Source organism: Pithys albifrons, chromosome 3, assembly GCF_047495875.1.
Source record: "Pithys albifrons albifrons isolate INPA30051 chromosome 3, PitAlb_v1, whole genome shotgun sequence".
In the NCBI taxonomy this organism is placed as follows: Eukaryota; Metazoa; Chordata; class Aves; order Passeriformes; family Thamnophilidae; genus Pithys; species Pithys albifrons.
This window is the reverse complement of record NC_092460.1, coordinates 65,036,041-65,062,792: the sequence shown is the minus strand read 5'-3', so window position 1 is coordinate 65,062,792 and position 26,752 is coordinate 65,036,041. Positions and strand designations below refer to the sequence as shown.

The following is a 26,752-nucleotide window of genomic DNA, read 5'->3' as shown; positions in this document are numbered from 1 at the left end:
TAGAAATATTCGTTATTTGACTATTGTCAAGTCTTAAAATTACAATGCAGTTAGAAATCTTTATAGTGAGATTTATTAGCCATGTAAAATGCAGCTTACTAAACAAAGTTGTTGAATATTCTGTTTGAAATTTTTTTTCTCCCCTTTGAAACAAGGAAAAGGATAAGTAGTTTGTAAAACAGCAAAACCCATAGTAGTATCCAAATTCACTTGTTTTCTTTATTGCAGAATGTCTTAGATGTAACAAAAAATAGTTAAATTTTTAGGTATGCTGATAAAAAATAGGAATGATAATGTGCCCTAAATAGAGTTTGTTGGAAAACATGCATACAGTTTTGAGGACTTCCTGGCCTTTTGTTGTATGTATTCAGTGCGTGGAAGATGATAGTTCATTACAAATACCAACAATGCTATGTTATGTGATGTGCAGTGCATAATCTAAATAATAAAATCTATTTTCACACAGAGATTTAAATTACAACAGTCTGGATGAGTTCCCCACTGCTATCAGGACACTGACAAACCTAAAAGAACTGTAAGTACAGAGGGCATATTAGGAAGGAGGATGTTTTGACTTGTGTGTGATTTTTTTTTTTAATGCTGGTGATTTTATCAGTAGTCCTTAAAATTTGATACCCTAGGAAAAACTAAAAAATATGCCAACATACATAGAAAGTAATTTTCAACATTCAGTTTAGCACATTTAAGTTCTCACAACTTTTACTTCTACACTGCATTGTGCAGTGGGTTTTTTCCAGGAACTTCATCCTTGGGATACTGTAAATAACAAACACAATTAATTCACTTTTAGTCCCAAACAGAACAGTAAGATTTTGTGAACAATGCAATATATTAGTTTTGTAGGCTAAGAAGGAGAAGGCATGGTATCCTTATTAGTCCATCAGGTTTAAATGTCTAGACCAACTTTCCTCCCTCCTCTCCATTAAATTAAAGCAATTCCTTTTCAATATATATAGTCCTTTGTAATCACAGAATCACAGACTATTCTGCGTTGGAAGGGACCCACTATGATCATCAAGTCCAACTCTTAAGTCAATGGCCCACATAGAGGATTGAACCCATGACCTTGGCATTATAATGCCGCAAATAAGATGCTTTCAGATGCACAGCCATAGTTTGCCTTAAAAAGTCAACAATGAAAATAAATTTTTCAAATTCATTGTAAGAAACAGTTGAATCATTAAAAAACAAAAATAGTTAAATTGTATCCACACATCATAAACACAATGTGCACATTAATGCATATGTTCAGAATTCTTTCCATTTGAATTATTTACCATGTTACTGGTACCATCAACATCGATTTTTGACAAAACTAGGTAATTATCTACTAGTTGGACATGGTTGTACCCAGACACTATTGACTCCTGCTCAGCACCCCCAGTGCAGGCAGAATGTAGCTGCCTGGAAGAGGCAGCTGGGCTATGAGTTTCTCAGCCCAGCTGTTCTCAACTGCTGTTTATGTCATAAAATAATTGGTATGAAATCCAGCAACCTAAAAGGATTGCCTTTTTGATGACCTTTGGAGTCAGTAACCAAACATGGATAACTGAGGTTTGCAGCAAATGCACCTTTCCAGCCCAGCAAAGTGCCTGATGTGCTTGAGATTACTTGCTGGCCCCCACAGCATTCACCTCTACGTGTTAAACTTACTATTTCACCTAAGCTCCCATGTGCAATACCTGGAGTTTGAAATCACAACCTGACGTCCCAAATCCAGCACTGGTCATGAAACCATGTGGTTCAGTGCTTGCCTTGGGCCCCAGAAGCCAATCTTGTAAGGGATGGGATCTCTCCCATCCAGCTGTCCATGCCCTGCTGTTCTCACCCATGTGGGCCCCAGGCCCACAGAGGTTCAGCTCAATGCAGGACCACCTTAGTAAGGGTGCTTCTGGGTGGGACCTCATGTCTCTCTCAGAATTTGTGCCTGGGATGAAAACACTATCACCTTTTGTCTAGAGCTAGCAGCAGACATTTCTCTGGGAAGTGGTCATGCTGTTTCCTTGGTTTTTCTACCATGCAAGGAATCCCATTCAAAACCAGTCCTTTTACTGCTTCTAGATTAAATGAGATGCTTGTATTGCTTAGAGTCTGCATCTGCATGTTTTTATTGCATGCAAAGGAAGGTGAGATGTAAAGCCTTGCTCTGTAGCTCATCACCAGTAGCAAAATCCCTAAACAAGTAAAGCAGTAATGTGGGACCTGTCCAAGGAATGGCCAATGCATAAATGCATAAATTTAACTGGGAAGCCTTCTTCATACCCGACTGAACTAATGGGAGTTTCCCACACAAATCATCATTGTTCTTTTGAAATCTTAGTTGTTCCTTTTGTTTTTCACAATAGAAAATTACTCATATGAATGAGATGCAGCAATTAATGATGGGACAAAGATTTGGCTTTCTGTCCAGCAGGCACAACTAAATTTTGTTTGTGTCCACATTTAAAATATTTCAACAAAGAGGTGGTTTGGGCAGGATCAACATTACAATATAATGCATAAAAATCATTTACTTTAGAAACTTGTGCTATCTGGAAAAAAATAGTTGCAGTTCAACAAGCACAAGGGGAAATAAATTGTACGGGGTTTAATTATTAATATCTAACTATTAATGTTCTTAGTTCATATATGTGTATACATATACATTATTTCTATACACATACATGCATATATTCTGAATTTTAAAAGGTCATTTTGCAGTTTCTTTCATCTGAATGGTTTTGTTTTTTAGAAAAGTGCAAAATTTCAGCAATTTTGCTTTTTCTTTTCTTTTTTCTTTTTTCTTTTCTTTTCTTTCTTTTTTTTCTTTTCTTTTTTCTTTTCTTTTCTTTTCTTTTCTTTTCTTTTCTTTTCTTTTCTTTTCTTTTCTTTTCTTTTCTTTTTCTTTTATTTTTTCTTTTCACTTCTGTTTTTATTCAGTTCTCTCTTATTCCAGAAAAGGATAGAACTTTACATACAGACACTTTTATTATTACAAATGAAAAACAATCATTGTGTATTGTGAATACAGATTGAGTCTTCACTTTTTTTTTCTTACCATAAAAACCATTCTTCCTTTTATAGGGGATTTCATAGCAATAATATCAAGTCAATACCTGAGCGTGCATTTATGGGTAATCCATCACTTATTACAATGTAAGTGGTAAGAATCTTTTCAATGACTCTTTGTATTGGAGAATGTGAAACTAAGTATTGTATTTGTGACTGTTTGGCAAATAGCATGTCTTGTCAGTATACTACATAGCACATCATCATACAAGCAAACAAGCTTATGTCTTTCCAGCTTTATGGAAAGAATGGCAGTTTGCATGCCCTGTTTAAGGGAAGCAAGAAGTGGTCTCTGGCCTTTGACCTTTTATTTGAACTGTTTCTTCTAAGTCTCTCAACATTACTGGCAATGTAGAACCTAGTAAAAATTATTCTTGATGGATTCCAGTCTGAGTTCCCATTGTCTTACATGAAAATGCACTTAATGGGCAAACTTCAAAATAAGAAACTGCAAAATACATGTAAGAAAAATAATTACTCATCTTGAGTAATATTCTCTTTGCAATAGCAGCATGAGTACAAAAGGGCAAGGGAACTTCTTCTGAGCAGGTGAAGTTCTGACTTCTTCACATCTCAGGTCATAACAAAGTTCTTCAAATGAGGATTTCTATCTTTGCAAACCTGGCAGAAAAGACAGAATATTTTGTTGAGTGACTTCTGGCTTTAAAACCAGGAAAACAGCTACTACTTGAATATTAAAAATATGAATTGTGGTTGATGAATATAGATTAGAGGGTGAGAAAAGCTCAGAGGTTCACCTCTACTACACCCAGAGGTGCACAGTCTATGATTCATCAGAGAGGTTACTCATTTGCTTATAGTATAATCATATAATATATTTAGAATATTTTGAAATATATTTCATTAAATGTTTTTTTGTCCTCTTTTCCAGCCATTTTTATGACAACCCTATCCAGCTTGTTGGAAAATCTGCTTTTCAACACTTACCAGAACTTAGAACTCTGTATGTGTTTACTTTTTATTTTAATTGTCTTTATATATTGCAATACTAGAGTTGTCCCACACTTCTCTCACTATAATTTTATTAAAATTATTTTTTCAAATTCTAGGACTTTAAATGGTGCTTCACAGTTAACAGAATTTCCTGATCTGACAGGGACTACAAGTCTGGAGAGTTTGTAAGTACTAGAAAAGTATTTTCACTTGGTTTATTTTCTTGGATATTAGCTTATTGTAAAGAATGTCCTAAAAAAATACTTGTTTTTCAAACTGTGAAAAGTAATTTTATTTTCATAAATTCTTTCAACAGGACACTCACAGGAGCCCAGATCACCACTCTCCCCAAATCGGCTTGTGACCAGTTACCTAATCTCCAAGTGCTGTACGTTTCAGTAAGGTTATTAACATTACATTAATGCAAGAGATGAATAGACAAATGAAATCATTATTATTTCAAAATTACCCAATTGCTGCTGTTTGAGTGTATCACGTTACTTCTTAGGAATTCAGCTCAGCGAGTGGGTTCCAGTGTTACTCAAAAAGTTTACAGCCCACTTATCAGCCAGGATTTCCCATACGTTGCTGAGAAAGATAATTATTTAGTATATTTTTAGGAAAGGGTAAAATGGTTCTTGATTTCATTTTAAAAACCACAGAACTACCTTATTTTCATTAACTCTGTCCTAGAGTAGTTTGGGATTTTTTTTCTCACTAATGCAGATAGTTTAGTGAATTGAATAGAAAATATAACTGAGTGAGGGGTACACTTTTGAGTCCACGTTATGCTCCTCTTTTAGTTTCTTTCTCACCCAGACATAAATAGCTGACTGCAATTTTAATTGACTGTTCCTTGGCATAGTAGGGGTATATTTGATACACTAAGTATCCAAAATTATTTTAGCTTACAAACTTCCTTGAAGTGCGCTTAATCACTAATGAAAGTGATCATTGTGTCCACTTTGAGAATGAGCCAAGAACTCTTTCTTCAATCTATTACTTCACTAGGAATGTATTTGGTATTAATTCTTTGGCCAACATTGAAATAGCACTAATTATAATGCATTATTTGAATACCAGAGAGGATGTTAAGAACATTTCCAGAAAAAATTTAAGTTTTAGTTAATGACCTCAATATGATCATTTCCAGAAGGATAAAAGAAACAAGTCTGTTGCCAGAAGAAAGTCTGCACACATACTTAAGTTTAAGCATGTCCTATATTATTCAAAACCAGTAAATTACCTCAAAATGGCAACAAATACTACAGCGGTTAATAATTTGGACAGTTCACAGTAGAGTAGGACTGTCCATCGGAAATCCATGTTTTTTATTTTTGAATATCGCTCTTTATTATTAGAGCTGATACTTAAAAGAGAGGTGTACCAATTTAGCATCAATTTCAAGTGCTACAGGACTTGCTCTTACCCCATTCCTGTCAGACTGGAGCAAGCCTGCCAAGTCCCTGCTTTGGTTTTCACATTAGTGTTGCCTGTGCCACGGAGTGTAATGGTGTGCTGAGCCCCACGAGTTACCTGGAGATTGCACCCTTGGAGGGGCTCCCGGCTCAGATGCACTCACAAACACTACAAACACTGTTTTGAAAGGCAATTTGTGTATCTTACCTAGCCATCAATACTTCCAAATGGGGATTCATGTACATAGAGGCTTGTTGGGTGTCTACACACCTGCAGTAAAGGTGTACCTGAGAACACAGTCACAGCAGTGCTTGAAAGGCTGCCCTCAGACAGGTTGGGTATGCGCATCAACATGGGAAGCAATACCACTTGCCCTCTGCTGCTGCCAAGAGGCTCATATATTAAAAAGGTGGGGAAAAAGACCTTAAAAATAAACAAGTAAAATATTTCCTGGAACGCTGATAGAAACTGAGGAAAGAAGGATCTCAAGTTTGGTATGAGGTTTTTTTCCATATGTGAGGAGAGAGTGTTAATATATACAAAATTTAAGCTAGTAACTTATTTTTAAGAGGACCTAAGTCACAAATCTATGCATGACAGAATAACCACTGTCTTCTAGACACAGAAGACATCCTTTACCTTGACCTGAAAGCCTCTAGCTCATTGAATCCTCCCCTGTAATGTCTGATTTGGACCACAGAGTACCTGTAAAAAAGACAGAGGCTGTAATCTTACACACTGGAACAAAAAAACCTGACAAACACATAGATGTTTGCCTTTGTACATAGTAAAATCAGTGTAGAATTCCTTGAGGACATGTACAATCATTACTTGCACCAACCAGATAGAAAATAGTCTCAATGCCCCTGTTGGAACAATAACAGTGAAAATACAGTTTGACCAAGTAATGAAATAGGTGGAAATGAACTAGTTTTAGGGAATATGAGAAATAAGAAATGTTGTTACAGTAAGATCAAAAGTGACCCATTCAGATCTATAGAAAGCCCTCTGAGACTTAGCTATCAGCCAGAAGCAGCAAAGAGCTCAGCTGCTGCTGGCTGATAGGGAGGAGGTTACTCCCCAAGAATTCACATAGTAAGAATTCACAGGACTCTGCAGGTGCATGAAAACAGCCAGGATGAAATAATATAAACATGGGACTTGTGAGAGATAGGTTTTAACCAATTGAAGTATCTAGCATGGTGGTGTGTAACTCTTTTAGCCAATAAGCTGTAGTCCTAACCCTATATGAACTGTGTGCTTTGTGTAATAAAAGGTCTTCACTATGAATCTCATAGATTGTGTGGAGTCCAGTTCCTCTGCCATTTATTTTTTGTTTACTTTAGAGAAGAATTTCACAGAATTGAAAAGTACTACGCTTTCAATTGATAATACTAGATAACTGTGGAAAATGACATTTTTCCTAATTATAGGCATAAGCTTTTTTCCTCTATTCTTTTCACAAACAAATTTCCCATTCAGTTTTCCCTGAAAAACACATACACACATACATATATACATATATATATATGTGTGCAGGATGAGACTCTTGGGTGATGGGGGCTGGTGTTTGGTTTCTTTTTTTTTCCCTCCAGTTTCTGCAAATGGCCTGTGCTTGGTTTTGATTAGTTATATTATACTATAAATCAGTCCAGATGTTTCAGTTATTCTGTAATTTGTTTAGTTTTGGCTCAGGTCTTTTTAAGGGTTTTTTTTCCCCCCACGTAGTGATGGATTTCAAAGTTAGTTCCAATTTCTATTTTACCATTTCCCTCAGTTAGAATATATAGCAGTCTAATGATCAAGGGAAATAGTGCTTAATTAAAAGTGTAGAATGGAAAGCTGACTGTGATTCTTATCAGAAAAATACAAGATCTTTGCTTAAAAAAGTGAATATATGTATTTAGTAGATTATTTTAAGTGGTAAATATTTATCAGAATTTAAACTCGATAAATAAGATATCTGTGATATAAATCCAGAATTCCCTATGAGCAGATGGCCAGTATGGTTACTGTAAAACACTCAGTAGAAATCTATACTTCAGACAGGAAATCATCAGACAATGTAAGGAATTTCCAAATATAGGATATGGAGTTAATACATCTTGCCTTTTCCTCTTCTCTCTCATCTTCAATTAGAAATCAAAATCTGACAGATGAGAGATAAGTGAGTTCATATACTTCTATTCTTCTGTGGATAAAAACAAGTTCTTTAAATGCAGTATGAAGGTAGATAATGAAAGCTGTTCTTCTAACATTACTTTGATGTTAATCTGTTCATTTCTTGTGTAATACAGGGATCTGTCTTATAACCTGCTGGAAGATTTACCTTGTTTTACTGCATGTAAAAAACTCCAAAAAATGTAAGTGTCAAACTACTGTAAAAGTTTAAAAAGACACATCTATGTGTGTTTGAGCATAATTAACTTGCTTATTGCTGGCTGATTTGATGCATCCCAGATACACTATTTTGATGTGGATCATAAACGCAATCTAAAACACCCCAAAGTGCCCTCCAACTGTCTTTGAAACTGAGGAGATTCTTACTGCTATTTCAGTGACTTGCATCACAATGAAATCGGTGAAATCAAAGCAGACACATTTCGGCAGCTGGCTGCTCTTCGGTCTCTGTGAGTACTCCCCTAACAGTCATTCACACAGGTTCCCAAAAACATGGGCTATATATGGTCTGCCCCCTATGTACGCTGAAAGATCCTTGTTTCAGTTTTTCCTCGCTTTGATCTTTTGCATTAAATCATAACTGTGAAAGGAGAATAAACAATTAATTAAAATGCATAAATCTGTATATTATAGCTATATTATTATAACTGTAAAAACTGTTGCTTCTAAATGTTTCTGTTAGAAGTGGACAGAGATACTGAGCCAGAGATGGTGTCTGTTGGCAGGTTCGCATAATAATCAGCTCTAAGGAGCATGACATCTTTTTATAGAGAACAGCATCTTAAGACACAGTCAGGTCATTTACAGGTTTCTAGTTTTCACACAGGCACATGTACTAGCAGAATAATTTTGTCAAGAAATTATTCATGGTTGTAAGGTTTTTTTTAATGGAAACCATACATTTTTTTAAGAGTTGCTTTTAGTCTTTTCAATTTTTCATGGGTGGTGAAAATTGAGATTAGGAAGTTAAGCCTATTGACCATGGATTTGCTGTTCTTAGGCACATCATGAGAACATCTTAGAAGACTTACTCCATATAAACCACCCTGGCTTCTGGTGCCTTAGGAAGCTTTAAAGCAGACTGAAAAGCCTTAGACTGTGGAAGGCATTAAGATGTTTTAAGAGCATTGTCAATTTAATAACACCACAGCTAACTAACAATTTAAAAGTTAAAAAAGTTTTTTGTACTATGAGATAGGCAGAAACTTATTGAAAGTATTTGCATGTAATTAATACCTTTTTTATATTTAGGCCTCCTAATCAAGTGTTTGAAAGCTTCCATATTCACTCAGTGGGTATGTAATTTTCTACTCACTTCTCTTGTAGGGATTTAGCTTGGAACAAAATTAAAATTATTCACCCCAATGCCTTCTCCTCTTTACCATCTCTGATCAAACTGTAAGTATTTGTGTATCTTAACATTCGACTTTTGCATTTTTCTTGCAAGAACATATGAAAATTGAATGACTTGGTGTCCCAGCAGAAATGGAGAGTTTTCTGTTCTAATCATATGGTCTCTTGCATTCATATCTAAATATCTGCTTTCTTGTATTTCACCAGGTCCCACAGATATTATAGCAAAGCTGCACACAGCCCTGTGTAATCAGCATGATTTGGGTTTTTATCAGTGCATCTACCTTTCTTCATTCAATTTCTTAGCAGTTTAGTTTGTTGTAGCAATTAGTTGTGTTTCAAGACTAAGGAATTGGATTAAAAATTAAATAAGAAACTTTTTCCAGTATGCACTTTTATTTCATTGTTCCTCATTTGACAAAACAGATTTTCTTCTTTAGTGAGTTCGGGCAGAGCACCTAATGGTCAAAGCATCAGCAGCCAGATATGCAGGCCTTGTTCACAAGCATTTCCTAGTCCATACTAATTTTTTCCTACTTTCTGCTGTCATTGTAGTGCATTTTTAAGGTGAATCTCTGAGACACTGGCTATATGGGGAAGACATGAAAAAATTCTTCTGGAGTCATATTGTTGTATGGCTGTCACAGAGATTTGCTGCTGGGCATTTGCTCACAGATGATTCAGTAGCTGCTGGGAACCCTAAATTTGGAAAAGGGGTATTCATCTCTGTTGATGTGCAGAGTCCTCTGAATGGTGCACTGAAAAATGTCCATAAAGACAATTTTGACTATAGCATCCCTTTTGGGGCCCTCCTCAGATCTTTCCTACTTTGTGAGGCGAGCCATAGATTGTAGCTTTGGACAGTAACATGTAAGAGGGGGTTAAAGGAAAAAGCCCTTTAAAATACAGACACAATGTGCCAGTGTTTCCTGAAATGCTAGTCTCTAACCTTGGTCTGACTGAAGTCAGCAGTCATTTTTATCATTGCAGTAGGACCTGAGTTTCACTTTTGGTGTGCACTGTACTGTGCACAAGAAAACACACATTAAACCAGACAGGTAGAAGACCAGTCCACCAACATACCTTGTTTTATGTCTATGACTTAGATTTTGGTATATAGTCCGGACTTTCCTGTTCAGCCTTGGACATAAAAGCATTTCAGCTACATTAGACTCCACTTCTTCCTCCTTGACTCTTGACTATGTGAAGTATTGCAGTGTAGGTAATTGTGAGAAGGACTGAAAATACTTATAGTATAAATAAATAGAATAAATAGGAGACAGCAAAACAGAGAAGAGAATTCTTCTGACTCCCTCCTCTTTCATTACTGTATCTTCTTGATCACTTACCACTTTTTCATTTACCTGTTTTACTTTCTCCAAGTTACATATTTGTGTTCATCAGCACTGTCTTCCCTCAGCTACTCAGACAAAGCTCAGCTTGGAAATGTCATGTTCATCGGCTCCAGCCTAGACCTGCCTGTCCTACGCTGAAACTCACATCTTCCTCCTTGTGGAGCTTTCAGGGCAGCCATGATTCATCCCCCTCGATCTTTTAAACTGTGGCAAACTGTTCTGCTACTGGCTCCTTTGAATTCAAACAGTCTGATGAACAGATTTTAAATTCTTTTGCTAGTCTCAAAACTGGCACTAAGAACATTTGAAGTCAAAATTTGGCAATAGAGACCCAACTAACTGCAGATATTACTGTTAGCTTTCTGCTAGACATAGAGTTGTGTATTCTTGAGCAGTACTGTTGCAGCTTTGCTCTGCTGACTGGGGCCTCTGTTTACTGAAGTCATTTTTTTATTGAGTTAGAAAAGTTTAACCTGTTTTTTCCAGTGTGACACTTCTAGTGCTGAAGAAAAAAAAATGAAAACCATAAGCTGATTTTTATTTGCTGTTATGCAGGGATGTGTCATCCAACCTTTTGTCCTCTTTTCCTGTGACGGGGCTACATGGTTTAACTCATTTAAAATTAACAGGAAATCATGCCCTACAAAGTTTGATAACATCTGAAAATTTTCCAGAACTCAAGTGAGTATATCGTTAAAACTAATAAGCCACATTTGTGTTCATGTGCAATGGAAGGTGTGTCAGTGTGTAACGCATGTTCCTTCGTATTGTCAGTCTTTGATCTGTGCCATTAAAACTAAAGCAAATATGATAAAAATAATAGACTTATTTTATTATGCTCACTTTTAACTGAAGAAACTATGAAGGTTTTGAAATATTAACCCTGGTACTTACTTAGTATGAGCCACATCTGCTTCCTGGTGATACGTTTCAAAAGCTGTTAAAACACTATCGCTGGCAGCTTGGTGATACATCAGTCTTTTACTGGACTGTGCTTATGGAACTTCCATTATATTTAATGAGAACACAGAAAATACAAGGCAAGAATATACTCCTGAAAGTCCAGATCTGACTTGTTTGAACATGATTTTTCTGTAATCTTTTGATTAAGATTTAGATAATGCTTTGCCATTATTACTAACATACTTTGATACTAATAATTTCTGCTGAGTCCTCTGTGACACAGGAAGGATGTGTCCTCTAGAGATCATTTGCAGCTCTGCAAGTCACTGGATGACCATGGCCTGTACGGGGATTGAACCACAACCTTGGCGTATTAACACCATGCTCTAACCAACTGAATTAATTTCAGAGTCACAGCAAAGAGAGTTTTATCTCTGTCTTCAGGGTAATTGGGAGTGTTCTGTAACTCTCCCTTCATTTTTATATTTTTATTAGACTTTGTCAAGTGCAACATGTATTTTATGCTTGGTAGCATAAAATATGAAACAACTGAACAGTATGCACATAGTTACAGAATCACAGAGTGGTTGAGGTTGGAAGGGACCTTTGGAGGGCATCTTGTCCAACCACCTCCTCAAGCAGGGTCACCTGGAGCTAGTTTCCCAGGACCATGTCCCAACAGCATTTTATATCTCCAAAGATGTAGTCTCCATCCTTATGTCTTCACTAGATTTGTCTTTCCCACTGGAAAAGTCCCAGGAGGCTTATAAGGCAGACAGCTCAAGAAGTTATTACTAATGAAAAGGACTGGAGTATTTGGAGCTATCAATAACGGAATCATGAACAGGAGTGTGGAGCTGACTAAGCCTCTCTGTACAGCACTGGAGGGATCCACCCTTGAACACTTTTATGATGGCATTTAATATGAACTGAGATAAGAGCTACAAAAAATGGTTCCAAGGTTAGGAAACAATGCCTTAATTAAAAGTCTTAATAATCCCAAAAAATGTAGATTGTCACAGAGGAGATTGGGCAGTGACCTCATCACAGTGCATGAAACCACTTTATAATATTAACATTTAAAGCCTTACACCTCTGTTAAACTAGAGATCTCTTGAGTTAGGTTTCAGGTCAAAAAGTAGAGTACCATAAGAAGTCATGAATGGTTGAGGCAGAGCTTATACCATACTTTCTCTTCTCTCACTGACTTTGCCCAAATGTTGAGGCAGGTGGCGATTCTAAAATAATTGAAGTTTCTTCAAAAGAATGTAAACAGAAGAAAATACAGTACTCCAACCTGACAAAATACATGGTGATGTATATACCATGGCCTAGAGCCATAAGAGGTGCTGAACTAGTCCTGGAATAATCCATTATTCAACTGAAATATGTGTAACTAAATTTTTTTATTTCTTTTCTCAAAATTTTACTTTATATGATTTCTTCATCGGTAGAATTGTGTACATTGTTCAAATGAACATACACTGTATTTAGTCCGGGAAAATTGTTAACAAGTATTTGTCCAACTAATTTAAACCTTAATAAAATTATTCAAAGTATGATTAATATATCTAGTTGATTAACATCTGTAAAAACAAATTATATCCAGTCAGGAAAGAAGAGGGTAAACTCCTGACCGACAGTCTCTGTGACTTTTACCATAAATCCAAATGAGGACAGGACTTCACACAGGTTCACGGCACAGATAATGCATGAAGCACCAAACTTGAATAGAGATCTAAACCAAAATGATATTTCACCCTTTGTAATTGTTGTAACTAGACACTGGTTACAACATTAAAGATGAATTCCTGTATGAAAACTTCCTACTCAATTAAATTGATCAATATAGACACATCAAAGAACTGAGCTTCCTCTTCCTTGTCTTCATCAATAGCACTAGGACACTCTACAAAGCTGAGCCCAGCCTATTATGGCAAGCCTTGAGGAAGCAGCCAGACTGCCAGCCACTCCTTCCTTCTTTATCTGATGCTTTGTTTCAGCGTGTAAAGAACTCAGTGCTTTGCTCCATTCATTTTAACTGTGCCTTCCAGTTCACCATCAACCCCACACCTCTGTGAGGTAGAAAGTGACCTTGTGTTCTCTGCTGCTTAATCTAAAAACAGAAAATAAAGAGTCATTCCTTGCTAGAGGAAAAGAATTATCAAAGATACATATACCATTAGTAAGATAAGCAGTATATAAAAATAAATTCAGCCAGTGTTTCTAAAAGAGTTTTATTAGACAAAGTCCAAATCTATTTACCCACATTAAATAAGCACTAGCTTATTTGGACTGCTTCCAGCACTGTATGCCTGAGAGTTCCTTCTTTCTTTTATTTTTTTCAAATGTACCTTTTGCGAGAAAGAAACTCCTCTATCACTAAGAACTGATATATATTTCCCTGCATTGCAAAGTGTCTGTATCCTAGTATCACAGGGCGGGGGGGCGGGAAGCAAACAAAAACTGTTCAGGTTTAAGAAAGTTTGCCAGCAATACCTACAGAGAGAATAAGGAGTCTGGCCCTTTAAAGATCATTTAAAAGCTGTGGATGTTTTCAGCTACATCTGTCATTATTAAGTACATAGAGCTATTTGAAGAACCAGAGAATATATTTGTTAGTCCCTTGAGCCTAAAATGTCCACTAACTGTCGTTCCCGCAGCTACATCAATGACTTCCAAAATGTTTGAAGCTGCAAGTTGCAGGGATCACCTCACAGAACTGTCAGTGTTTCTTTAATAATTTTGTTATTGTTGCAAAAAAGGGCATTTCTAGTTGGAGATGGGGATTGTTTTTATCCCAGATGATTAGCTGTGGGTTAGTCTAGTAATCTCTGGGTATGCTAATAGGTTATTTAAGAAGAGCTTCTGGGAAATGCATTCAAAATTGTTTTATCAAGATAATCTTATTTTAAAAGATGGCATGAACAGGAATAAGTTAAATATTTATGTCTGCTGGAATGAGGTTGCTTGATAGTTAGATCTTGGTTATCTTTTATTGAGTACCCTAAAAATTGGGGACAAGGGTACAGATTATTGTGGTTAATTCCCAGTAGAAGTGTCAGGATATAGACTCTAAATGCCCCGTTTAGAGCTTAAGAGTTCTGTCTGTTCCCGTTTGTACCAAGTTTTTGCCTAGTAGACAAGTTTAAGTCCTGTTGGCACTGGGCCTGATTCAGTCTGATTTCCTTGCAGATTTCCCAGGGGGGTTAGAGGTTGCTTATTACGCTAGTTATGTTAATTTACATGATTAACCTGTTGAAAGTAATCTGATAGGAGGATCTAGTTCGACTTTATTCCTTTTAAGTCAGAATAACTTCTAATCACCTCTTTATCTTAGAATTCTTTGGGTTATGGGGCTTTGGGAATTAAGGCGAGTTGTGAGGTTTTACTATGTTATATTGGCAAACTGTGCAAATGAAATAGCTCTGCTTCCAAAGCATAAAATAGATCTATGGAATAGAATAACTAGTCTACAGAACTCGGATATACATGGTTCTTCCATGCTGCCCCAGAATGTGCACATCCCCAAAGGAATTAAATTCACAGCATTCCAGAAATGTGCCATTTTCTGACAAAATAAACATTCATAATCATTGGAACTTACTGACTCAATTATGTGTTAGGAACACCAGTGATCTTAAAAGAGTTAGAAACGAGTATCCACTGTGTGTCCTGCAATGACTGTGCTCATTTCTTTAATAAAGATTTTTCTCTCAGTGACATCCATTTTCATACACAGTGCCTTTCTGATTCACTCGTCTCTTGGTTTAGAACGCTGTTTTCTTGATCTGTGCACAAGAGACAATCTCCATTTTGCCATCTTATTGTGAAAGGACTTGGATGTGGTAAGGGGTGGATAAAGCTTGAATTCCAAAAGAACTTGTTCTCCCAAAAGTGGAGATGTTTTGGTTTTGCCTGTTAGGCTGGTAGATGCAATTGAGATCTTTGGATCTGTTTCTTTTTTTTAAATAAACCATTGCAAAAGTAACTGTTGGAGAAACTGTTGAGTCACACAGTAAAATCATTAAAAATAATAAAACAGAAATACGGCTCTAAGTAACATTCACTCAGTGGCAAGGCATAGATCTCCCACTTTCACATCTCCTCTGAAAACACATAAGAAAACTTTATTGTGCCTTTACTAAAATTAGCCTAGAAATCATCTGCATTTCTGATGTGGAACTTTATTTGCAAGTCCCTATTTTGTATTATCATGACTGATTTTTACCCAGAGGTATTTTTGCTTTCAATCATGGTTATTTAGACAATTTCCTTCGTGCTGACAGTAGAGCAGCTGTACAATCCAATAACTCTGGTGCTTCCTTATTCTTCTGCAGGGTCATGGAAATGCCTTACGCTTATCAGTGCTGTGCCTTTGGAGCTTGTGAAGGCCACTACAAAATCTCCAGCCAATGGAATAAAGATGAGAATAGCAGTATGGATGATTTTCATGGGAAGGATGCTGGGCTGCTACAAATTCAAGGTAACCATCATCTTAGACTTTTGAATCTACTTAAAGGCTGTGAGCAACCTGTGATGTTAAGCAAATTTAATACTCTTTACAGTCACAGAGGCTCACCCTGTCTCTTGCTCAATGATATGTTGTTGAAGCATTCCTGTGTTTAAGAAACTCCTTTTTTTAGGTCTGCCATTCAAAAATCTCACTCGCTATCTTTTTGTCGAAATAATAGCTATAATAATGTGAGAAATTAAATATTCCTTTTATATGAGGGACAGGAAAGTGCAGCTTGTGTGTAACTCCATACAGGAACAGGCCAGCTAAGATCTAGTTTTTTGCCAGCCTCAGAAGTAGCAACACATCCCTGGCTTACCCACATGCTTCAGGATGATTTACAGCTTATATGGCTACTTTGACATTATTTTTTGTAGAATCACAGATTATGCTGAACTGGAAAGGAACCAACTCCTAGCCCTGTACAGGACACCCCAAGAGTCACACCATGTGTCTGAGAGTGTTGTCCAAACACTTCTTCAACTCAGACAGGCTTGGTGCTGTGACTGCTTATAGGAGGAGCATCTTTCAGTGCCCAACCACTCTTTTGATGAAAAACCTTTTCCTGATATCTAACCTAAATCTCCCCTGGTTCACCTTCATGCCATTTCCTCAAGTCCCATCACTGGTCACAAGAGTAAAGAGATCAGTACATGCCCTTCCACTTCCCCTCACAAGGAGGTTGTAAGTGCAGTGATGTCTTCCCCCAGCCTCCTCTTCTCTGGGCTGGATAAGTCAAGTGCCCTCAGCCAATCCTCATACAGCTTCCCCTCCATCCTTCACCATCCTCACTGCCCTCCTTTGGACACTCTAACAGCTTAATATCTTTCTTACATTGTGGTGACCAAGACTGCACACAATATTCAAGGTGAGGCTGCCCCAGTGCAGAGCAGACTGGGACACAAGACTACTATATTTTTCTTCCCCTTCAGCACAAAATGTGTTACTTGGCAGGTTATCTGTTACTTAGGTATGCACATACATTTATACCATCCTGTTGCTTTCTGTGCTCTCTCTGCCCCTGCAAACCAGAAAATGTCAGAGTTGAACAAGAGTGCATGCAGAGAGAGGACATAGGAAGCACAGAAAACTTGATGAATTCTTAGTAGCCTGGCGCAGCAGCAGAATTCCTATTTTAAACCCCTTCCTAGGCAGTCATCAAACTGCAAATTAGGTAATAGGGAATTTTAGTGATCACATTTTAGTGATTATTTTCAGAGTAATAATGATGCCAACTTTTTAAATAATTCCAAGTACAGTAATTCAAAACCAAGCAGGCATATGTCTGCTTCTGCTCACAGTTTGGCAGGCAAAGGGACAATACTAGGCCTTAAATATCATGGAAATTTTTGCAACTTTTGCTAAAGGATGTTTTCCTGAAAATTGCAGTAACAAATCTGAGTCTTTTCTCCCCCATAGATGAGCGTGATTTTGAGGATTTTTTTCTTGACTTTGAAGAAGACTTGAAATCTCATCATTCAGTGCAATGCTTACCTTCTCCAGGTATGAAACTGCTAGACAGATAGGAATCCAAGGACAGTGGTATCAGGTATTTCAAATGCAGAACAAACTCAGAATCCGATACTAGGAGAGCAATGTGGTGATGTGCAGTAATTTGATGAGTTTAATACAAATACATTGCACATTAATGTAAATCTTTGCACTGAACTCCAGAAAACTATTCAGCTACTAAATTCATCTATGAGTGTAACAAAAACTTTACCCAGACATCAAACAGATACTTACTCTGGGCCCTTTTCACCAGAATTGATCCCCATATCAAGGGAGTGGGAAAGGAAAGACTTTTCTGCTAAGACACAGATGATAAAGGCAACAGATTCTTTGCTCACTGTGTCTTTTGCAAAGCTAAAGTAATTCTTCTGAACTTCACTGACTTATTTTACACATGAGCAACTTGAACAACACACAGTTTAGTTCAATGTCTGAGAAATACCAAACACTACTGCACGGATGTACACAGTCCCTCACAAAGAACACCCAGCACTGTCTTTTTCTTTATGGAATAGTGGATTCGCAGTGTGACAGAAAGGAAAAAATACACTGGTGGAATAGCAAAGCTACAGGCCACCAATTCCACTGAAAGTTTCATTTAAGGAAAAGAAAGAAACATGCTGTAGCAGCCATGGTCCTAAGTTTTGCTTGCTTGATTCAGCAAATGTTTTCCCTAGCCATTCTTTCATTGTGAATCATGAACAAAAAAAAAGAAAACAAGTAACCACTTCAGCATTCATTTCAAGCCAAGATTCTTATTTGCAACAGTAAATAATAGTAAATTTTTTTAAGTTCTTTATAGAGGAATAGAAAACGCAGGAAGACACAATAGAGACATTTGACTGTCACATATTCCCTAATGGCCTAAATGTAACTCCTGAGTTCATGAAAATGTTGCTGTCTTAAAGGGAAGTTATCACCAGACGCAAGAGAAAGTTTAGCTTTGAACTTTCAAATACTATCTTAGAAAAACTTGCAGACTGACACAATAGAGCCTTACGCTTACTTGATGACAATAGCCATAGTCATTTGGCTTATGGAGCACATTTCATCTGGGGGGTTTATGTCTTCATGGAAAAGCAGAGACCACTGTGAAGGACTTGCTTTGTAGGCTTGTACCAAGATCAGTAATGTTTCTCAGACTGCAGAACATTCAGCTACAACTGCACAGCATAGGCACATCAATTCTATGAGAATATACAGTAGGCTTCAGTTATAGTGACATGACTTCAGCCACAGGATATCCAAAAGGGCAGCACTTCCAAACCCAGAGAGAGCCTCAATTTTCTTGGGTTGTGTAATGATATGTTATAAGGTAGCCAAGTGCATCTGTCCATATCCATTAGGTGACACTTCACCAGGACTCATTCGCAACCTGTCCTAATTTAGTGAGAGGTAATGTTTTGAGCTTTTTTCACACACTGACAAGTATCACAGCATTTCTTGAAACTTCAAGAGTTGACATTTGCGCTGTATTTGTACTGCTGGGCACAAAAGGAAACCCACAGACTATTCATGTTGATGGACTCATGCACCAGTAATGCAACATGCAACACATACTTAGCAGCATGTTATCAAGGTCTCAGATTACTCCAAAGGAAGAGCAAATTTCAAGCTCCCGTTTTGGACTGAAATTCACTGTTGGCTGTGCTGAGAATCTTCATGAAGCATGAACTTTATTGTCTTAAAAAACACAAAATTTTTTATAGTTTACAGCGGTTTCCCTTTACCCATTTTATTTTGTCATTTCAGGTCCCTTCAAACCATGTGACCATCTGTTTGGTAGCTGGCTGATCAGAATTGGAGTGTGGGCCATAGTGGGTTTGACCTTTATTTGCAATGCACTGGTGTCTGCTACAGTTTTCAGATCTCCATTATCTATGTCCTCCATAAAACTTTTGATCGGTTTAATAGCAGTTGTAAATGCCTTGATGGGTCTGGCCAGCGGAGTTCTGGCTAGCGTGGATGCATCAACTTTTGGTAGCTTTGCTCAGTATGGAGCACAGTGGGAAAGTGGATTTGGTTGCCAAATAACTGGCCTTCTCTCCATTTTTGCTTCAGAGGCTTCCATTTTCCTCCTTACTCTAGCTGCACTCGAACGTGCTTTCTCTGTAAAGCATAGTACAAAGTTTGAAACAAAATTCTCCATTGCCAGTGTAAAAATTGCCATTTTCTTTTGCTTTATGTTGGCACTAATCATTGCAGTGATACCACTTCTCACTGGAAGTGAGTATGGGGTTTCTCCGCTTTGTTTACCGCTACCGTTTGGAGAAGCCACTGCTATGGGCTACATGGTAGCACTGGTATTGCTGAACTCCCTTTGTTTTCTGGTAATGACTGTTGCTTATACAAAGCTCTACTGTAGTTTAGAAAAGGGAGAACTAGACAACATTTGGGACTGCTCTATGGTCAAACATATAGCCTTGCTACTTTTTACTAATTGCATTCTTTATTGCCCTGTGGCCTTCTTATCTTTTTCCTCCTTATTAAACCTCACCTTTATGAGCCCAGAAGTGATTAAGTCAATACTTCTAGTAATTGTCCCACTGCCAGCATGTCTAAACCCACTGCTTTATATACTTTTCAATCCACACTTTAAGGAGGATTTGGGAAGTCTGCGAAAGCAAACTTTGTTATGGAGGAGATCAAAACATGCTAGTCTTATCTCTGTGAATTCAGAAGACATAGAAAAACAATCTTGTGACTCAACACAAGCATTGGTAACCTTTACAAGTGCCAGCATATCATATGATATGCACACCAGCAAGTCATTAATGCCATCTTCTTATCAAATGACTGAAGGCTGCAGTCTTTCCTCAGTCGCATTTGTTCCTTGTCGCTAGTTTCAGTGGCAGTACAGCAAATATCTCTGTTTACAAAATTTTTAATCCTGAGAGTAAGTGTGGATGTGTCCATACCAGCTTAGACAGCACTTCTGAATTACAGTTACGTGCATCAGAAAACAGACAATGACAAGACTTGTGGCAGGCTGAAAATCCAATACATGAGCCTTCTCAGCATGCTTCCAAGATGCTGGGATGAAGAAGGAAACTGAAAGCTGCTGAAGTTTGTGCCATTGTGTAAGCTGCTCACTTCTAAAGTAGCACTCATCAGAAAGGGCATCAGTGGTCAAGAGCAAAAATACCACCGTAAATTCGTAACCTTTCTTTTTCAAAACATCACCTGGTATTTTGGGGGTTATGGTTTTGGGTTTTTTTCCTGTCTACTGCAGTTTTGTTTTAATGGTAGTTTTTCAGTGCCATGATTGTTTTTATAAGCATTTGTTTATGACCTTCATTCAGCAGCGTATCTAAATGAAAAAGTAGTCCTGTTCAAGTCCTAAAGGTTTCTGCAGAATACCCTGTGGTAAAGTTCCATGTTTGATAAAGCTGATTATATTATTTAGCTGGCATGGGGTTTGGATTTTGGAAGTCATCTAACTTGACAAGGAGTTTTTAATTGTCAGCAAAAACTAAAAAATTAACATGATGTGAAAGAAGTTAATCAAAATCCTGTTAAGCATTTAAAATGTGAATGTAAAGGGCAAGGCATTGTTACCTGGGTATTTTTCTAATGAGGTTCTGCACAGTTTGGCCCTGAATTGCTACCATGCTGGTAGAATTACTCACAAAATTACTAATGATAAAATTGGTAGGTGACTCATACAATTTGAGGGTGGAAAATACTACGTAGAAAGTCATCAATATAAAAAAAATTGCCATGTTGAGACCTATTAAAGGATGTCAAGGCACTTGCATAGAAATATTCATTTAAGGTAATTTGTCTAGGAACAAAAACTATAGACCTGCTCATGGCATGATCTGTGTCCTGTGAAACAGTGATCTTAGAAAGCTGCTAGTTCATAGTCACTGGTCAGTTGAAGATTCAGAGGCCACTGTGACCTTTTGCCTGAGGATACCAATATCCTTTGCTAAGGCCGTATCAAGTAGGATCAAGCTGTGTGATCTGTGTTCTTAGCCCTGATGCAAGCACTCCTGGGATACTTCAGTTATTTCATTCATATGCTGTAAAGAACATTGTGAAATTGAAAAGGATATGAATACCATAAACTTAAAGGAATAGAAGAAATAAGTGATTTGATCACAGTTTATAAATAGCTGCTTCTAGGAAACAGAAGTTTGAAGGGAGAGGACTACTCATTTGAGAGGAGGAGAATCTGGTAAGATCAGCTGGAAATTGACATTAGTGGTATGCATCATATAAATAAGGGTGCAAATTGTTGACAGAGATTGTCATTAGCTAGTGAAATTATCTATCATGAAAAGTCTCTAAATTCAAATTGGATATATTGCCAAAAAAGATAATGGAGCAGCTGTTGAAATTCAGGGACTTCTGATGGCTTTAGTTTAGGAAAAGGCTAGATTAGATTAACAGAGTTCTTCTCTGGCTTTAAATCTGTTAATACTCTGGTGAACCAAGGCACGTATGTTTACACATCAGAAGCATCCCAGTTAGAGAGAAGAAACTTCAGGTCCACTGTTAAAAATCTCAAACAAAAGGGCCACATAGAATATAATTCTTTGACCTTGAGAAAGCCATTGGGGAATATTCCAGTACTCTTTTCTCATAGCTGTGGTTTTTGCTTAAGTAAACTGATCATTTAAGACAGAAAAATGCACAAATTTATTTTTTTGTTGATAAAAATAGCTCCCTGCAGAGTAACATTTAATAACCCAGTACTCACTTCTCAGTTAAAGGCCACTCAACCTTCAGGAGAATGGCACTAATTTTTAACATTACCAAGGTTAGGCTAGGCTCAGTAATTAGGGTAATCAGTTACAGATGATCTCTGTTGTTCATCTGTTCCTATATATAAAACTTCCTGGGACTCAAAGGATGGATTTTCACAATGAAGAATTTGTTGCCAGCAATGGATATGCCTTGATTTTCTTGTCCTTTCACACTGGCATGTTTTCAGTTTTGCAGTTACAGATGGCATCAGTTGACTTTGGCTGACATCCTTCGGAAAAAAAAAAAAAGAACCAATTTTGAAATTATATATGATAAAGTCAGCTGAGTACTTATCATAATCCTTTATCTTTTGTGGCTTTTGAAGCAGTGCAGCATACAGCTGCAGAACGATGCCTGAAACCCCTTTGGATTAACTAGAGGATCAGTCAACCATTGCACAATACCTACTTACGATGTTTACTTAGCTTTAATTTAACTGGGGTCCATCTGTGCTGCACTGCTTAATGTCAGTGAAGTTCCTTTCAGCTTGCTATATTTAAGAAGTTTGTAAAGAGATTGAGAAGCAAAATTATGTTATAATTCTAAAGACTAGTTAAAGAAAGCTTCTTTTATCAAAACTTGTTTAGCTTGCAGAAAGTCTCAAAGGCTTTGTGTCTTATTTTTATAAGCATGTTTGAAATATTTTGATCAGGTATTTTAAACTTGAAATTGTTAAAAATCATTTAATAGATTTTTAAAGTAAAATGTGTAAATATAGGACTGTATTTATTATTACAGTGAAATGCAACTACAGTAAGAATGTGAGATTAAGCCCTGTACAGTTTTATATTGACATTTGCTATATTTTCTGCTCATATATATTACTAAATTCATTATCTGTAAATAATATAATGTAAATGTGTAGTGATTGTAAATAGGTGACATGCTTTCTTTTCTATCAGTGTTCCAAACATATGTAAGTTGTAATAAAATGTGACTACACAGTAAAGAGCATTTAATCATGACCTAACACTCCCAACATTGTGTGCCTTCTCCATTAATCCTTCCTGAGTTATTGTAATATTTACACTAACCTCCCTAGATGTCTGAAATTCTTGACAAAGTATAAATTACAAGTTGTGTGCTCTCATTACTTGCCCAGAGAGGAAAAAAAAGAAGAGTAATAGTGTTTCATTTGAACATAGACTAACTCTTTTATCAAAACTTCACTCACAGACCGTTATGAACAGATCCTGCTCACTGTGCACTCTGTTACATCTCAGTAATGACCTCTCCCAATTGCCACAGCTAAGACTGGCACCTCCAGCTGTGTGCACAAGGGTGTGCACGAGTTCAGGCAATGAATGTGCACAAATTACCCGTGAGCTTCAGACCATACTGGACCACGAGGAGTGCAGCTGAGCAGCACTAGGCTGCTGCTTCTGATGAGACAACAAATTTGCCTACATGCTTCCTTATTTTCTCTCCACCCCCCATATGTGGCAGGTGAAGCAGGTCAGGGCATTACCAAACAGCTGGCAAAATTCATATGTTACAGGGCAGAGAGGCAGTAGCACCATCAGGTATGAAATGAATGAAGCTACTAACGGCAAATCAAAGGTGGGGTCAAAAACATGGGACTTATCAAGAGCCAGGTTGCTCAGGCTGCACTAGAACTTCCAGCTCAGTTAAATTAGCTTAAAAGTAGCTAAGCACAGTCATGTCATTACCTAGGCATCAAGGACAGGTGAGACAAGGGATGCATTCCCGTTAGAAGGGACTGCAGAATGGGACAGTTACATGTGCTTGGCTTTTCTGAGATGGTGACTGTAGATGATTTCTATGAAGCACTTGAAAGAAAGAGGTAGAATACCAGTGAAGCAAAAACTCTGAGAAAGCAATTTTCTGGCCAGAAATTCATTACAAAGATTAAAAAAAAACAAAGTTATCCTAGTTGTAAATGGATTTTAGTGTGGAATGTGCAGGTTTATCAGGATAGATAAGGAGCCTAGGATGGGGAAGATCATTTCAGCTAGGAGGGCCAGTGGAGAAGAAGTAATTTTGGTGGATGAGTTTCAGAATAGTCTTATGGAGGTGGGACAGGACCAGCAGTGAATGGGAATAAAAAGGTCATTAATTATCTTTAGGAGGAAAAAAAAAAAGCATGACAAAGATATCATAGGAGAGTGCATAACTTAAGGAGGAGAGGGGGCATCAAGAGACAGGATGCAAATGGCTGTAGTTTTATGGGTTGTTAAAAAGTTCTGGAGTTTTGTGAATGATGAAGAGCTCAGAGTGGATACAAAAAGATGGAAACAAGAGAAAACAGGCAGTAAAGATGATTTCATATGCACCTAATTTGCACCAGACAGTGTAAGCAATATTAAAGCCAGGGGCCATAAGGACAAAGTTCTGTTATTTTAGGAGGAAAGTACTACAACTTGAAAAATAAAGAGAAAGATAATACCTACAAAGGAAGAATGGGCTGGTTAGTCAAATCCTTGGTGCAGAAGAGAAAAAGAGATAGCAAGGTTATATATCTTGGTATCTGGAGGAAAGGATTTTATTAGCTTGTGTACCAAATAGTGGAACTGAAGGAGGTGAAAGAGCACGTGCACAGGGGAACAGTGGAACTGGCAGAAGAGACTGGCACATGGAGAAAGATTTTCACCTTTTTAGATTTCTGTGAATTCCAGCAGTGCCTGAGGTCACAACTTCAGTGTTCTGGGCAATGTACTATCACACTTGTGTACAGGTGACTTCTCCCTTAAAGCACTCATGCCACAGATATGTAGTGTTCTCTGCAATAACAACTGAAGGAGAGTTTAGTGCAGGCCCATGCAACAGGTTATTTAGGGAGAGCAGACTGACCTTGCCATCTGCTCACTATTCTGGCTCAGTAGATAATGTTACTGAGTTTTATTTGGAAACTTGGTCCCTCAGAGAAATTTCAGATGGCCAAGAAAAAAGAGCTGGTCAGAGATACAATGAAAGCCATAAGGAAGATGGGATGACCTATAAGAATAATGGATGTGAATAAAGGTCAAGCCTTAGCAGGCATTAGCAGAGGAGCACAGGGAATGATGCCACACAAACAGTGCTGTATCAGGTAGGCATGCGGTTTCAGACTCCACTCCCAAAAGAGGAGAGAGCATCCCTGGTTAATCTGGTGGTCATACTTAATCTCAAATGGAGACCAGTAGTTGCTGTTACTGCTGCATCATGTTTGCTTCCTGCCTTAGTGACCTACAGATACTACACAGCAAGAAAGCTGCCACCATAAAAAGTGTCAAGCTACCTCTCATCCAAATAATCTGTAACAGGAATTTCGGCTTAGCAGGGACATCACTTACTTGCTCTTACTGTTAGATGAAACTCTGGAACAATAATATCATAATCAGACATTTCTCTGTCATTAGTTTAAGTTACTGTGTGAAAGTTAACGTGCTGAAAATTTCATTGATCAACCAGTTAAGAAAGGCTCAAATAATCAAAACTGTAGCAGAATTAATGTTTTCCTTCAGGAGAACACTGGAAGGCAAGGAAGTGGAGACAGAAGAGTAAGAACATAAATACAGGAAAGGTAACAAAAAACAGAAGTAGGATCACAACAGCAGCAACAACAGTGTTAGAAAATCCTTTCCAGATCCATGAAGAATAGTAATTGTGCAGATGCCCAGACATTGCAGGAGAACGTATCTCTCAAACTTCAGCAGAGCTGCAGTGCTTCCACCAGCAAGGAATAATCCAATATCTCCACCAGCCACAATTAGCACTTCTTGTTCCCTTTCATTAACATGTGCCAGCAAATCTGTCCTACAACAATGGAATTGTAAAAAATAATCCATGTATTACTGTATATTTTCTAAGATAAGCCTAGGAATTGATTCAATTCTTTATCTGTCTTTGGTTGAACAGAATCCCAGCTACATGAGATTAGAAATTTTAAAGAAAAATGCAAATTTACTCATGCTAATAAATAAAGCAGAAGGGATTACATGTGTTATACCTAACCCTTACAAGCATACTGGAAAGAGAAGGCAGTATCAACATTAAGAACATCTTGTTCATATAATGAGAATGACAGACTTGTGCTCCAGTACCTCTGGAGACACAGGAAACATGAGTATGTTCTCTCTGTAAAACAATTTGTTGTGGCATTGTCAAAATTATCTAAAGATCAAATCTCAGTCATAGGTAAAAACAAACATTAACAATATTCCTCTTGAGATCTGGCCCACAGCCAGGATTTCTGAAAAACTCAGTCACAGACAAAGAGTCCACTCAAAATCCCTATCTGATCTTTTCACAGGTGGCAACATTTTCCCCTTGCCAAGTAAAAAATATGCTTCATTAACAAGGGAAAAACTGTCCATCTGTGAATCTGAAGACTTCCACTAAGTATTATGCACGCACATACCAGGAGTCTTCTGCAGCCAGCCTTGGAAGTCTCAGGACTCCAAAAGTACTTCGTGAAGGAGGTTTCAAACATCTCCTTTTTCATCTGGTGTCATTCTTGATATGCAATCATTGTTTTGACAGGTGTCTGCAGTTATTAATTTGGTTCCATGCATAACAACAGCTTCTCAGGACTATCTGTAGAGATCACTGCAGTTATTATCAGCATTTTCCATTTATTAACTGACCTTTTCCTGGAGGAAGGAGGTCTCCCAGAGTTCTAAGAAAAAAGTAATTGGGAGAATTGTTCTACTCAAAACGGGGGGTTTGTCTCCCATACAAAGTACCACAGCCTTCTGTGAGGTCCTTCTAGGCCTCTTTTGTGGTTAATTCCGGAGTT

General features: G+C 37.5%; 1 protein-coding gene across 2 annotated transcripts in view; it reads left to right on the top strand.

The window, feature by feature from the left end:
- Window positions 1–22,985, top strand: part of LGR5 (leucine rich repeat containing G protein-coupled receptor 5) — a 96,976-nt gene extending 73,991 nt beyond the window's left edge. For both annotated transcript variants that reach the window (XM_071552223.1, XM_071552222.1), the window contains 12 exons: window positions 467–535; window positions 3,085–3,156; window positions 3,962–4,033; window positions 4,140–4,208; window positions 4,340–4,411; window positions 7,740–7,805; window positions 8,001–8,072; window positions 8,950–9,021; window positions 10,887–11,012; window positions 15,575–15,720; window positions 17,170–17,253; window positions 19,015–22,985. In XM_071552223.1, coding sequence (XP_071408324.1) covers window positions 467–535; window positions 3,085–3,156; window positions 3,962–4,033; window positions 4,140–4,208; window positions 4,340–4,411; window positions 7,740–7,805; window positions 8,001–8,072; window positions 8,950–9,021; window positions 10,887–11,012; window positions 15,575–15,720; window positions 17,170–17,253; window positions 19,015–20,105 — 2,011 coding nt within the window. In that variant the 3' untranslated portion in view covers window positions 20,106–22,985. The remainder of the gene's footprint in view (window positions 1–466; window positions 536–3,084; window positions 3,157–3,961; window positions 4,034–4,139; window positions 4,209–4,339; window positions 4,412–7,739; window positions 7,806–8,000; window positions 8,073–8,949; window positions 9,022–10,886; window positions 11,013–15,574; window positions 15,721–17,169; window positions 17,254–19,014) is intronic.
- The last annotated feature ends 3,767 nt before the right edge of the window (window positions 22,986–26,752 follow it).